General features: G+C 39.0%; 1 protein-coding gene across 1 annotated transcript in view; it reads right to left on the bottom strand.

Moving 5' to 3' along the window:
- The window catches only part of PON3 (paraoxonase 3), a 36,887-nt gene that overhangs the window by 20,231 nt on the left and 2,831 nt on the right, over positions 1 to 13,825 (bottom strand). Inside the window, exon 3 of the mRNA XM_032761010.2 lies at positions 7,963 to 8,018. Coding sequence (XP_032616901.1) covers positions 7,963 to 8,018 — 56 coding nt within the window. The remainder of the gene's footprint in view (positions 1 to 7,962; positions 8,019 to 13,825) is intronic.

Raw genomic sequence — 13,825 nt, 5'->3', positions numbered from 1 at the left:
GCAGCCTCTGCTGCTGATACCCAGGCAAACAACGTCTGGAGTGGACCTCCAGCAAACTCCAACAGACCTGCAGATGAGGGTCCTGACTCTTAGAAGGAAAACTAACAAACAGAAAGGACATCCACACCAAAATCCCATCTGTACGTCAGTATCATCAAAGACCAAAGGTAGATAAAACCACAAAGATGGGAAAAAACAGAACAGAAAAACTGAAAATTCTAAAAATCAGGGTGCCTCTCCTCCTCCAAAGGAATGCAGCTCCTCACCAGCAATGGAACAAAGCTGGACAGAAAATGACTTTGACAAGTTGAGAGAAGAAGGTTTCCGACGATCAAACTTCTCCGAGCTAAAGGAGGAAGTTCGAACCCATGGCAAAGAAGTTAAAAACCTTGAAAAAAGATTAGACGAATGGCTAACTAGAATAACCAATGCAGAGAAGTCCTTAAAGGACCTGATGGAGCTGTAAACCATGGCATGAGAACTACATGACTAATGCACAAGCTTCAGTAGCCAATTCGATCAAGTGGAAGAAAGGGTAACAGTGATTGAAGATCAAATGAATAAAATGAAGCAAGAAGAGAAGTTTAGAGAAAAAAGAATAAAAAGAAATGAACAAAGCCTCTAAGAAATACGGGACTATGTGAAAAGACCAAATCTACGTTTGATTGGTGTACCTGAAAGTGACAGGGAGAATGGAACCAAGTTGGAAAACACTCTGCAGGATATTATCCAGGAGAACTTCCCCAACCTAGCAAGGCAGGCCAACATTCAAATTCAGGAAATACAAAGAATGCCACAAAGATATTCCTCGAGAAGAGCAACTCCAAGACACATAATTGTCAGATTCACCAAGGTTGAAATGAAGGAAAAAATGTTAAGGGCAGCCAGAGAGAAAGGTCAGGTTACCCACAAAGGGAAGCCCATCAGACTGACACCTGATCTCTCGGTAGAAACTCTACAAGCCAGAAGAGAGTGGGGGCCAATATTCAACATTCTTAAAGAAAAGAATTTTCAACCCAGAATTTCATATCCAGCCAAACTAAGATTCATAAGTGAAGGAGAAATAAAATACTTTACAGACAAGCAAATGCTGAGAGATTTGGTCACCACCAGGCCTGCCCTACAAGAGCTCCTGAAGGAAGCACTAAACATGGAAAGGAACAACCAGTACCAGCCACTGCAAAAACATGACAAATAGTAAAGACCATTGAGGCTAGGAAGAAACTGCATCAACTAATGAGCAAAATAACCAGCTAACATCATAATGACAGGATTGACAGGATCAAATTCACACATAACAATATTAACCTTAAATGTAAATGGGCTAAATGCTCTAATTAAAAGACACAGACTGGCAAATTGGATAAAGAGTCAAGACCCATCAGTGTGCTGTATGCAGGAAACCCATCTCATGTGCAGAGACACACATAGACTCAAAATAAAGGGATGGAGGAAGATCTATCAAGCAAATGGAAAACAAAAAAAGGCAGGCTTTGCAATCCTAGTCTCTGATAAAATAGACTTTAAACCAACAAAGATCAAAAGAGACAAAGAAGGCCATTACATAATGGTAGAGGGATCAATTCAACAAGAAGAGCTAACTATCCTAAATGTATATGCACCCAATACAGGAGCACCCAGATTCATAAAGCAAGTCCTTAGAGACCTGCCAAGAGACTTAGACTCCCACACAATACTAATGGGAGACTTTAACACCCCACTGTCAATATTAGACAGATGAACGAGACAGAAGGTTAATAAGGATATCCAGGACTTGAACTCAGCTCTGGGCCAAGCAGACCTAATAGACACACACAGAACTCTTCAGCCCAAATCAACAGAATATACATTCTTCTCAGCACCACATCGCACTTATTCTAAAATTGACCACATAATTGGAAGTTAACATTCCTTAGCAAATGCAAAAGAACAGAAAGCACAAACTGTCTCTCAGACCACAATACAATCAAATTAGAACTCCAGATTAAGAAACTCACTCAAAACTACACAACTACATGGAAACTGAACAACCTGTTCCTGAATGACTACTGGGTAAATAACGAAATGAAGGCAGAAATAAAGATTTTCTTTGACATCAATGACATCAAAGACACAATGTACCAGAATCTCTGGAACACATTTAAAGCAGTGTGTAGAGGGAAATTTATAGCACTAAATGCCCATAAGAGGAAGCAGGAAAGATCTAAAATTATCACCTAGCCCATTTACATTTCAGGTTAGCATTCTTATGTGTGAATTTGATCCATCATCATGATGCTATCTGGTTATTCACAATTAAAAGAACTACAGAAGCAAGAGCAAACAAATTCAAAAGCTACCAGAGGGCAATAAATAACTAAGATCAGAGCAGAAATGAAGGAGATAGATACATGAAAATCCCTTCCAAAAATCAATGAATCCAGGAGCTGCTTTTTTGAAAAAATCAACAAATAGACCACTAGCAAGACTAATAAAGATGAAATGAGAGATGAATCAAATAGATGCAATAAAAAATGATAAAGGGGATATCACCACTTATCCCACAGAAATACAAATTACCATCAGAGAATACTAAAAACAGCTCTACACAAATAAACTAGAAAATTTAAAAGAAATGGATAAATTCCTAGACACATCCACACTCCCAAGATTAAACCAGGAAAAAGTTGAATCTCTGAATAGACCAATAACAGGCTCTGAAATTGAGGCAATAATTAATAGCCTACCAACCAATGAAAGTCCAGGACCAGACGGTTTCACAAATTCTACCAGAGGTACAAAGAGGAGCTGGTACCATTCCTTCTGAAACTATTCCAATCAATAGAAAAAGAGGGAATCCTCCCTAACTCATTTTATGAGGCTAGCATCATCCTGATACCAAAGCCTGGCAGAGACACAACAAAAAAAGAGAATTTTAGGCCAATATCCCTGATGACCATTGATGAGAAAATCCTTCCTCAAAAAAATACTGGCAAACCGAATCCAGCAACACATCGAAAAGCTTATCCACCAGGATCAAGTCGGCTTCATCCCTGGGATGCAAGGCTGGTTCAACATACACAAATCAATAAAGGTAATCCATCACATAAACAGAACCAATGACAAAAAACACATGATTATCTCAATAGATGCAGAAAAGGCCTTTGACAAAATTCAACAGCCCTTCATGCTAAAAACTCTCAATAGGGACAGTTTGACTTCCTCTTTTCCTAATTGAATACCCTTTATTTCCTTCTCCTGCCTGATTGCTCTGGCCAGAACTTCCAGCACTATGTTGAATAGGAGCGGTGAGAGAGGGCATCCCTGTCTTGTGCCAGTTTTCAGAGGGAATGCTTCCAGTTTTTGCCCATTCAGTATGATATTGGCTGTGGGGTTGTCGTATATAGCTCTTATTATTTTGAGATACGTCCCATCAATACCTAATTTATTGAGAATTTTTAGCATGAAGGGTTGTTGAATTTTGTCAAAAGCCTTTTCTGCATCTATTGAGATAATCATGTGGTTTTTGTCTTTGGTTCTGTTTATATGCTGGATTACATTTATTGATTTGCGTATGTTGAACCAGCCTTGCATCCCAGGGATGAAGCCCACTTGATCATGGTGTATAAGCTTTTTGATGTGCTGCTGGATTCGGTTTGCCAGGGCAACAAAAGCCAAAATTGACAAATGGGATCTCATTAAACTAAAGAGCTTCTGCACAGCAAAAGAAACTACCATCAGAGTGAACAGGCAACCTACAGAATGGGAAAAAATTTTTGCAACCTACTCATCTGACAAAGGGCTAATATCCAGAATCTACAATGAACTCAAACAAATTTACAAGAAAAAAACAAACAACCCCATCAAAAAGTGGGCAAAGGACATGAACAGACACTTCTCAAAAGAAGACATTTATGCAGCCAGAAAACACATGAAGAAATGCTCATCATCACTGGCCATCAGAGAAATGCAAATCAAAACCACAGTGAGATACCATCTCACACCAGTTAGAATGGCCATCATTAAAAAATCAGGAAACAACAGGTGCTGGAGAGGATGTGGAGAAATAGGAACACTTTTACACTGTTGGTGGGACTGTAAACTAGTTCAACCATTGTGGAAGTCAGTGTGGCGATTCCTCAGGGATCTCGAACTAGAAATACCATTTGACCCAGCCATCCCATTACTGGGTATATACCCAAAGGAGTATAAATCATGCTGCTATAAAGACACATGCACACGTATGTTTACTGCGGCACTATTCACAATAGCAAAGAGTTGGAACCAACCCAAATGTCCAACAACAATAGACTGGATTAAGAAAATGTGGCACATATACACCATGGAATACTATGCAGCCATAAAAAATGATGAGTTCGTGTCCTTTGTAGGGACATGGATGAAACTGGAAAACATCATTCTCAGTAAACTATCGCAAGGACAAAAAACCAAACACCGCATGTTCTCACTCATAGGTGGGAATTGAACAATGAGAACTCATGGACACAGGAAGGGGAACATCACATTCCGGGTACTGTTGTGGGGTGGGGGGTGGGGGGGGCGGGGACAGCATTAGGAGATATACCTAATGCTAAATGACGAGCTAATGGGTGCAGGAAATCAACATGGCACATGGATACATATGTAACAAACCTGCACATTGTGCACATGTACCCTAAAACCTAAAGTATAATAAAATAAAAATAAAAAAAAAAAGAAGTTAAAAAAAATAAATAAATAAAAACTCTCAATAAACTAGTTATTGATAGAACATATCTCAAAATAATAAGAGCTATTTATGACAAATCCACAGCCAATATCATACTAAATAGGCAAAAACTGGAAGTGTTCCCTTTGAAAACCGGCACAAGACAAGGATGCCCTCTCTCACCACTCCTATTCAACATAGTGTTGGAAATTCTGGCCAGGGAAATCGGGCAAGAGAAAGAAATAAAGGGTATTCAATTTGGAAAAGAGGATGGCAAATTGTCTCTGTTTGCAGATGACATGATTGTATATTTAGAAAATCCCATCGTCTGAGCCTCAAATCTCCTTAAGCTGATAAGCAACTTCGGCAAAGTCTCAGGATAAAAAATCAATGTGCAAAAGTCACAAGCATTCCTATACACCAATAATAGACAAACAGAGAGCCAACCATGAGTGAACTCCCATTCACAATTACTACAAAGAGAATAAAATACCTGGGAATCCAACTTACAAGGGATGTGAAGGACCTCTTCAAGGAGAACTACAAACCACTGCTCAACAAAATAAAAGAGGACACAAACAAATGGAAGAACATTCCATGCTCATGGACAGGAAGAATCAATATCATGAAAATGGCCATACTGCTTAGGGTAATTTATAGATTCAATGCCATTCCCATCAAGCTACCAATGACTTTCTTCACAGAATTGGAAAAAACTACTTTAAAGTTCATATGGAATCAAATAAGGGCCCGCAAAGCCAAGACAATCCTAAGCAAAAAGAACAAAGCTGGAGGCATCATGCTACCTGACTTCAAGCTATACTACAAGGCTACAGTAACCAAAACAGCATGGTACTGGTACCAAAACAGATATATAGACCTATGGAACAGAACAGAGGCCTTGGAAAAAACACCACACATCTACAACCATCTGATCTTTGACAAACCTGACAAAAACAAGCAATGGGAAAATTATACCCTATGTAATAAATGGTGCTGGGAAAACTGGCTAGCCATATGTAGAAAGCCGAAACTGGATCCCTTCCTCACGCTTATACAAAAATTAATTCAAGATGGATTAAAGACTTAAATGTAAGACCTAAAACCATAAAAACCCTATAAGAAAACCTAGGCAATACCATTCAGGACATAGGCATGGGCAAAGACTTCATGACTAAAACACCAAAAGCAATGGCAACAAAAACCAAAATTCACAAATGGGATCTAATTTAACTAAAGAGCTTCTGCACAGCAAAAGAAACTATCATCAGAGTGAACAGGCAGCCTATGGAATGGGAGAAAATTTTTGCAATCTACCCATCTGACAAAGGGCTAATATCTAGAATCTACAAGGAACTTAAACAAATTTACAAGAAAAAAACAAACAACCCCATCAAAAAGTGGGCAAAGAATGTGAACTGACACTTCTCAAAAGAAGACATTTATGCAGTCAACAGACATGAATAAATGCTCATCATCACTGGTCATCAGAGAAATGTAAATGAAAACCACAATGAGATACCATCTCACGCTAGTTAGAATGGTGATCATTAAAAAGTCAGGAAACAACAGATGGTGGAGAAGATGTGGAGAAATAGGTATGCTTTTACACTGTTGGTGGGAGTGTAAATTAGTTCAACCATTGTGGAAGACAGTGTGGCAGTTTCTCAAGGGTCTAGAACTAGAAATACCACTTGACTCAGCAATCCCATTACTGGGGATATACCCAAAGGATTATAAATCATGCTACTATAAAGACACATGCACATGTATGTTTATTGCAGCACTATTCACAATAGTAATGACTTGGAACCAACCCAAATGTCCATCAGTGATAGACTGGATTAAGAAAATGTGTCACATATACACCATGGAATACTATGCAGCCATAAAAATGGATGAGTTCATGTCCTTTGCAGGGACATGGATGAAACTGAAAACTACCATTCTCAGCAAACTATCACAAGGACAGAAAACCAGACACCGCATGTTTTCACTCATAAGTGGGAGTTGAACAATGAGAACACATGAACACAGGGCAGGGAACATCACACACTGGGGCCTGTCAGGGTATGGCAGGCTGGGGGAGGGATAGCGTTAGGAGAAATACCTAATGTAAATGACAAGTTAATAGGTATAGGAAACCAGCATGGCACATGTATAGCTATGGAACAAACCTGCACGTTGTGCACATGTACCCTAGAACTTAAAGTATAATAAAAAAAACTAAACTGACAATAGAAAATTTAAGTCAACAAGGAAAAAGCTTTTCTAGACCATTTTGTTTTATCCTTGATTTTGAAGGAAAAATAAAGAAATAAAATCTTGCCCACACAGACTAGCACCAGTTCCAGCAGTGATACCAGCAGCAGTTTAAGGTCCAAATGAGAGCCTCACTCTATTCTACCATGTGTACTTATGAATTTATAAATTCAGGCCACAGTTATTATATGTACCCCTTTTTTGGCCAAAAATATTTAAATTCAAAATCCATGTTCTTTGGTGGTATTTTATTGCCCCAAATGGAATATTAGACATCCAATTCCAGCAATCAGAATTCACATTGAAAATGTGGTAAATATACTTTTTCAAAATCATATCCCCATTCCAAAATGCAATTGATTTAACAAATATTAATATATGAAAATTTTCAACATCTCATAAATACACATTTTTTTGTTTACCGAAATGCTGTACCTGGTGTAACTTCTTGATTATTCCTGTGAAGACAGTATTGGGAATTAAAATGCAGTCTCTTCTCTATTTCTCTTTGAAAGACTTGTTAAGAATGGCAGGGAACCCAAGATGGAAAGTGATTAGAGTTTTAAATTGAGTAACACGGTTAATATTCGATCCACAAACATTTGCAGAGCTCCAAGTAAAGGCAGACATGGTGAAAGGAATACCAGTTAGTGGGAAGATGACTACCAGAGTGGAAGCCCAGTCAAATAGGGCAATGATGAGAGTGGATAGCAATAGGACAGAACTGGAGACTAGCCTAGGAATCGAGTGGAAATCAATACACATTTATCAAGACCCTATTGAGTATGTCACTACCCACAGGGACTTGCCCACCATGAGGCAGTCAAAGCTGGGCATTCCTGTGGTGTTCTAATTAGCCCTCCAAAATCCTGTTTTGGCTTTTTTAGTTGACTGGTTTACCCAAAGGTGGGATGAGAGCATAGAGATCCATCTGGCAGCTCCAGAGGACAACATTAATGCACTGTCTATACAGCTATTGACGTGAGCATCAGAGCAGCATGGAAAATACTCACACTGGAGATAAAAGCCAGCCCACTAGGAAGTATATCAATATCTTCAGAGCCATTTTCTGCAAAAGAAGGGTAGAATCAGAAAAATGCATATACAAAGGCTTAAAAAATACGTCTCACAGTCCAAACTACAAATATCTTTTGGAAACTTCTTTTAGAAATTGTTGACTTGTTCAACCATTTACTTGGGAAACTATATTAACTTTGGGGAATCTCACAGGCATGCTACTCTATAGTAAAGCTTGAGTCAGACTCCTCAAATACTAAATCCTTTTTTAGAATCCCATTTTCAGGAGAAAAAGGCAAATACCTAGAAAATAAACTCATATCCTAGATTTACTCTTTAAGTAACAATTTACAGGGCATGTCCTGAGAGATTCAGCTTTATCCCCCATAGAAGGCTGCTCTATAGACTCAGTGATAAAATCTGGAAAGTCATAATCGTGAAGGTCTTTTATTACAGGCCTCTCTGCCAAGCATTCCTTCTCTTCCAACATAAAGCCTAAAACACTATATTATACAATCATATTGGGAAATTATTAAGTAATAAATTAATGAGTATAAATGAATATGAAAGATTACTGAGTATTAATATGAAAGCTTAGTTAGATCTTTTTTCTCAGTAAGAGCTAGTTTTCAGCATTTTTTTCTATGGAAAGAGACATATAATAAGTAAGTTTTGACTGAGAACAAGATGAAAAAGGAGCTGTCATGGCTTCTAGTAGGAACTGAGATCTGCATATGATGTGGCTCCAAGTAGACAGAAGTGAGATTGAAGGCAATGGTTATCTAGTGTGGCAAACTATATTCTACAAATACGTCAGAACCAATATGTACCACAGCCACTTGTTCTTAAAATGTGATGTTCAGACTCCTCCAGCAAGAGGTAAAGTCTATATTCTCCCCTGTTGAAGCTGGGTAGAACTTTGTAACTGCCTTGACAAATAGAAGATAAATGCAATGCCACATAACATCCAAGGCTAAGTCATAGTCACAGCTGCCACTGGCTGTCTCTCTATTTCTTAAGACATGCACCTTGGGAACTCTGGATCAAAATGTAAAAAGTCTGGCTATTGTAAAACTACAGAGGAAAGAGTACAGAGGGATCACCCAAAGTGGAAAGAGAGTCAGCATTATCTTTAGCTCAGGCCATAGGAGCTAGAGATGACTCTAGTTCCCAACCTGTGAGTCACTTTAGCTGACGTAAATGAAACAGAGTGGACTGCCTACACTGTGCCCTGTCAAAATTGCACATTCTTGAGCAAAATAATGGTGGTTGTTTTAAGTCATTAAGTTTTGGGGTGGTTTGCTACACAGTCATAGTTATTGGGACATGTGGGGAAATGGCTGCCTAGGGTAGTGGGTTACTAGAGTGTTAAAAGGCAATGGGGGAAGTATAGGGGAAAATATGAAAAAGAAAATTGCAGCAAAGTCAAAGAAGATGCAAACTGAAATCAATAAAATGCTGAACAATAGGCACTTAGAAGTTGAGAAAGATTTTATTTTATTCAGTATACTGAAGGTTGAAAGTAATCCCCACCTAGAAATATGAAAATCAAATTAACCAGAACTTCCCATTTCCTAGGCATTGCAGTTAATCAAGATTTACCTATATATGGTACCTTGATAGCTATTTCCACATGAAATGGCATAGACATCAGAAGAATCCAGCAAACTGAATAAAGCCATTTTAAAAATTGCATTGAATACTGGTTGGTTACTTTTCTGGTGTTTCTCCTTCCTCTCTGCACTCTCTTCTTGGTTTCCCTGTACCTTAATCTCATTCCCATCTCTGTCCTAAAGGTGGATATTTTCCAGGCTCTGTCTGGCCATGGCTCTTTCTCATGGCAGAGCACTCATTTTCCCCAGATGATGCACTGTAGTCCCACATGGGTCGTGGCAGATGGCTTCAGTTTCCACCTGGATGCTCTTGAATCCCCAATCTCTAAATCAAGCCCAAAGCTTTCTTCCAAGTTCCAGACCTTTGTATTAACCTGCAGGTTGGACATTTCTACCTGGGTCTTTTATTTCTTATATTCCACAGGTCCCAAACTGATCGGAATGTTTCTCCTTCGAATCTGCTCCATTTCCTATATTCCTACTTCAACGAATGGTGCCCCCGTTCCACAAACACCCAGAGCAGGAAGCTTGGAGTTATCTTTGATGCATTCCTTTTCCTTAATTTTCAAATCCAACTGATCACCAGTCATTCAAGCTCTAGGACTTCCTCTTGGATTTCTACAATAGTTTCCCAATAACTCAGCTTTGCTTCCCTGGACCCATTCTCTGCACTGCTGAGAGTCATATTTTAAAATTTAAAGTTGACCTTGTTACCCTCCTGCTTAAAACCTCCCAGAGGCCCACTAGGGCTGGCAGTATAAATCCCAAGCTCTTTGGTCTAGGTCCCAAACATCTTGGCTCCAGTCTCAGTTATTGTGGCCCCACTCTCCACTCTACATTGCAGCTATGCTGTGGTACGTACTACTGTGCTGTGAGTAGTTTGTGAAATGGGCCAGACTCATTCACCAGCACATCTGTGCATATGTTGCTTTCTCCTTGCAACACTCAGACCTTCCCCATCCTAATCGTACCCTACTTGGCCAAGGCCATAGGCTCCCGGAGTTTCGGGGCCACCTTCTCAACCTATGCAAACATTCCTGGTTTCAGCATCCATTTTATGTATAATATGGTCATCTATGACTATGTCTACATGATCTTTCTCATACTGAGCTGCACCCTTCTGTTTACTTGTTAATTTCCTACTAGATGGTCTGCTTTCTGAAGGCAAGGACTGGGTTTTATTCAGTGTTGTATCCTTATACCCAACATAATACTTCCTTTTCACTGCAGAAGCTCTTAATGAAGCTGGCTGGTTCAAAAAAGAAATAAACACTTTTTGTTTTTTGAACTTTGTCTTGTATTCAGCTTAAACTATTGAAAAGTGGGTGATGATTTCCGAGTCCAAGATATCCTGAACTGTGTTTGGCTCCTCTTCTCTTCCAAACACAATTTTACATGTCTCCTCTGACAGCATAAACCTACTTCAATAACTCACCTAAAACAGAGTGGGCATTTTTCAGACGTGTTGTGCCTGTCTTTATTTACTTGCTCCATCCAGAGCATGGAAAAGCTGGTGCTTTGCACTCAGCAGTGGAAAAGAATTACCACACAAGATTGCACAGTATCACCACCGCTCCTTCCCACCTACACTGTGCCTGCATGACAGGCCCCATGCATCTCAGCAACAATGGCACCTGTGGGAGCAAAAGCCCCCAGGATACCTTCCTCTGAGACTTTCCCACACACTTATTAGCCTATGCACAACTATCATTAAAACCCCACAGCTAAGTCTAAAATCAGTCTTATGAATAGGTGCCTACTGCTTCTTAGCCTGCCAACCCTACTGCTACTTGGCATAACTTCATTTCTTTACTCTTTTCTTCATTTCTCCAGTCATCCCCTACAAGCACTCTGATAAAGGATCACATCAAAGCATTACTATCAGTTAATTTTATTATCGTCACTTCACATCTTGGAGAGAAGTTTCTGATAGCCAGCTAAGAAAACACATGGAATCTATTATGGAGTAGAAGCATATATTGGAGACATGGGAAGCTATAGAATGGAAACGAGTGGAAGGGAAGGTACGTAGGTATTAAATACAGAGGCCACCTACTCGATAATCCTGCCCAGTGAAAGCCCTACTGAAGTATTCATATTTCAAGTGCAGCTTTGATTAGATGCCAAGGGCAGCCAGATAACGTCCTGGTTAAAACAATCCTTGACCCTCAAAGCCTTGGAAAAAAAGATGAACATAACACAGAAAGATCTATGAGATACGATTTCCAGAGAAAGATATATTTCACCTTTCAACTTCTCTTCCCAGAAAAAAATACTGGAGAAGAAAAACAAAATAAGGGTTTCTTCCACCAATAAAATAAACCTCAAAAGTCTGGGTCTTGAAAACACAAGCAAGAATTTTTCTCCAGCTCTGTTACAGCCTACTATACCCTACCTAAAATCCTTCAGCAGCTTTTCAGGGCTTTATTAAGCCTCTACTCCTCAACTAGCTGTGACTTTTGAATATTATCTTATCCATTATCTTAATTTAAATATCTAGTTTGCCTTGTTTTGATTAACCTATATCTAGTAATATTTCAGCTGTTTGCGTCTCAGATTTTCTGTTTTCCACTGTTGCAATACTTTCCTGAAGCTTCCAAAATAAAAAATGTGTTGTCAGTAGATCAGAAAGGTAGTGTTACACAACCGAGAGTACAAAGGCATAGAAGGAAACGATCTTGGCTCATAAGCTAAGCCCATCACCCCCTAGTTCCAGACCACTGGGCAAGCAACTTAATTCTTCTGTATGTCAATTTCCTAATCTGCAAAACATAGATAGCAGCATCCACTTTACAAACTGGTTATGAGTATGATGTAGATGTTTGTAAAGGACTCAACAGGCTGCTCATAGTCACCAGGCCTTTGATAAAGCAGCTTTTTCAAAAGATATATATCAGTATTGTCCTACTGACACATGACCCATCATCATTCTAACTTGTTTAGTTCACCAAACATATGCCAATAGACATGAGAAGTAACATGGTATTTCTTTCTTCTGCTCCCAGCCTGCTTCCAACTATTTAAGTCATTTTCTTCAAAATATTTGGATAATCAGAACATTGACCTAAGACTTACAATATTAACTCTAATTTTACCTTCTCAAATCTAGTTGAGTGATATAATTTGAGTCAGACTAGACCTTACCAATCATCTAGTCTAATTATACCTCTTAATTATTTGCAGGCTTATATATTTTGACAGTTATTTGTAGAGTGAATATGAATACTACTACACCACAAAACAGTAAACAAATGAGTAAATGTCACATTTCCTTATTTTTAAAATCAAATTAAATCACTCTGATATCCCATTTCACTAAGTTGATGGAAAATCCAATCTGAGTCATTACTGGGTTTCTCTGTTAGGGTTGTGAAATCATTTTAGGTGGTGGGTTCTAAACCTAAGCAGAATGTTTTGGAAAGGCCACCTGGCATTCATTCTACACTACGTATCATCGAATTATTCATTGCCAAAGTTACTGGTCCCTTTAATTTAGACAATTCTGCTACTTCCATGTCATGCATTGACACAAGGTCTTTACCTTAGCTGGAACACAGGGTCCAGCGTCCCTAAAGATACCTTGCAACCATTCCTTCTGAGGTCCTGCTCCTCTCCCAGAATGCTGTCAGCCAGTGGGGTAAGGGTCCCCATTATTCAAAGATATCCACATATTCATATCCCTTCTCCACCAGAATCCCTTGAAGGGGCTCAGTTTTTAAAAACAATTCAGGAAAGGCGGTTTCTTCGGTTTCTTCTGCTTTCCAGCAGCTAGCACAAACCACCTCTAAGACTAGGGAGTGCAAGGCTCAGATTACTTTATGTTTTAGAAATTGAGAGGCAAAAAAAGGCAGAAAACTCAAATCAAAAGGGTACTTTTTCTGTATTTTTAAACATAGCAATAAAATAGAACATCATATCCCAAAATAAGCTATCTCATCACATTCTAATAAATAAGTCACAGTTCTTGGCCCTAGGGAGTTTACAATCTGATAGCGAAAGAGAGAACACTGCTAGCTAACGCAGGTGGCAGGTGTCATAAGTGAATCGGAGCTTCAGAGTGCTGTGAGAGTTCAGAGGAAGGAGATGAATTTTGCAGCTGATTTCAGTAAGCAGAGACAGAGGAATCAGTAAGTTTGGAGGGAATTTCATAAGCAAAGGTGAGAAAGTGAAAGAACATATTCCCAGAACAGGGAACACAATCTAGCCTGATTTTATTTTATTTTTCTGTCAGCAATGTCAGGAAGAA

This window comes from Hylobates moloch, unplaced genomic scaffold (genome assembly GCF_009828535.3).
Source record: "Hylobates moloch isolate HMO894 unplaced genomic scaffold, HMol_V3 SCAFFOLD_1, whole genome shotgun sequence".
NCBI classification, from domain to species: domain Eukaryota; kingdom Metazoa; phylum Chordata; class Mammalia; order Primates; family Hylobatidae; genus Hylobates; species Hylobates moloch.
This window is presented reverse-complemented; position numbering and strand designations above follow the sequence as displayed.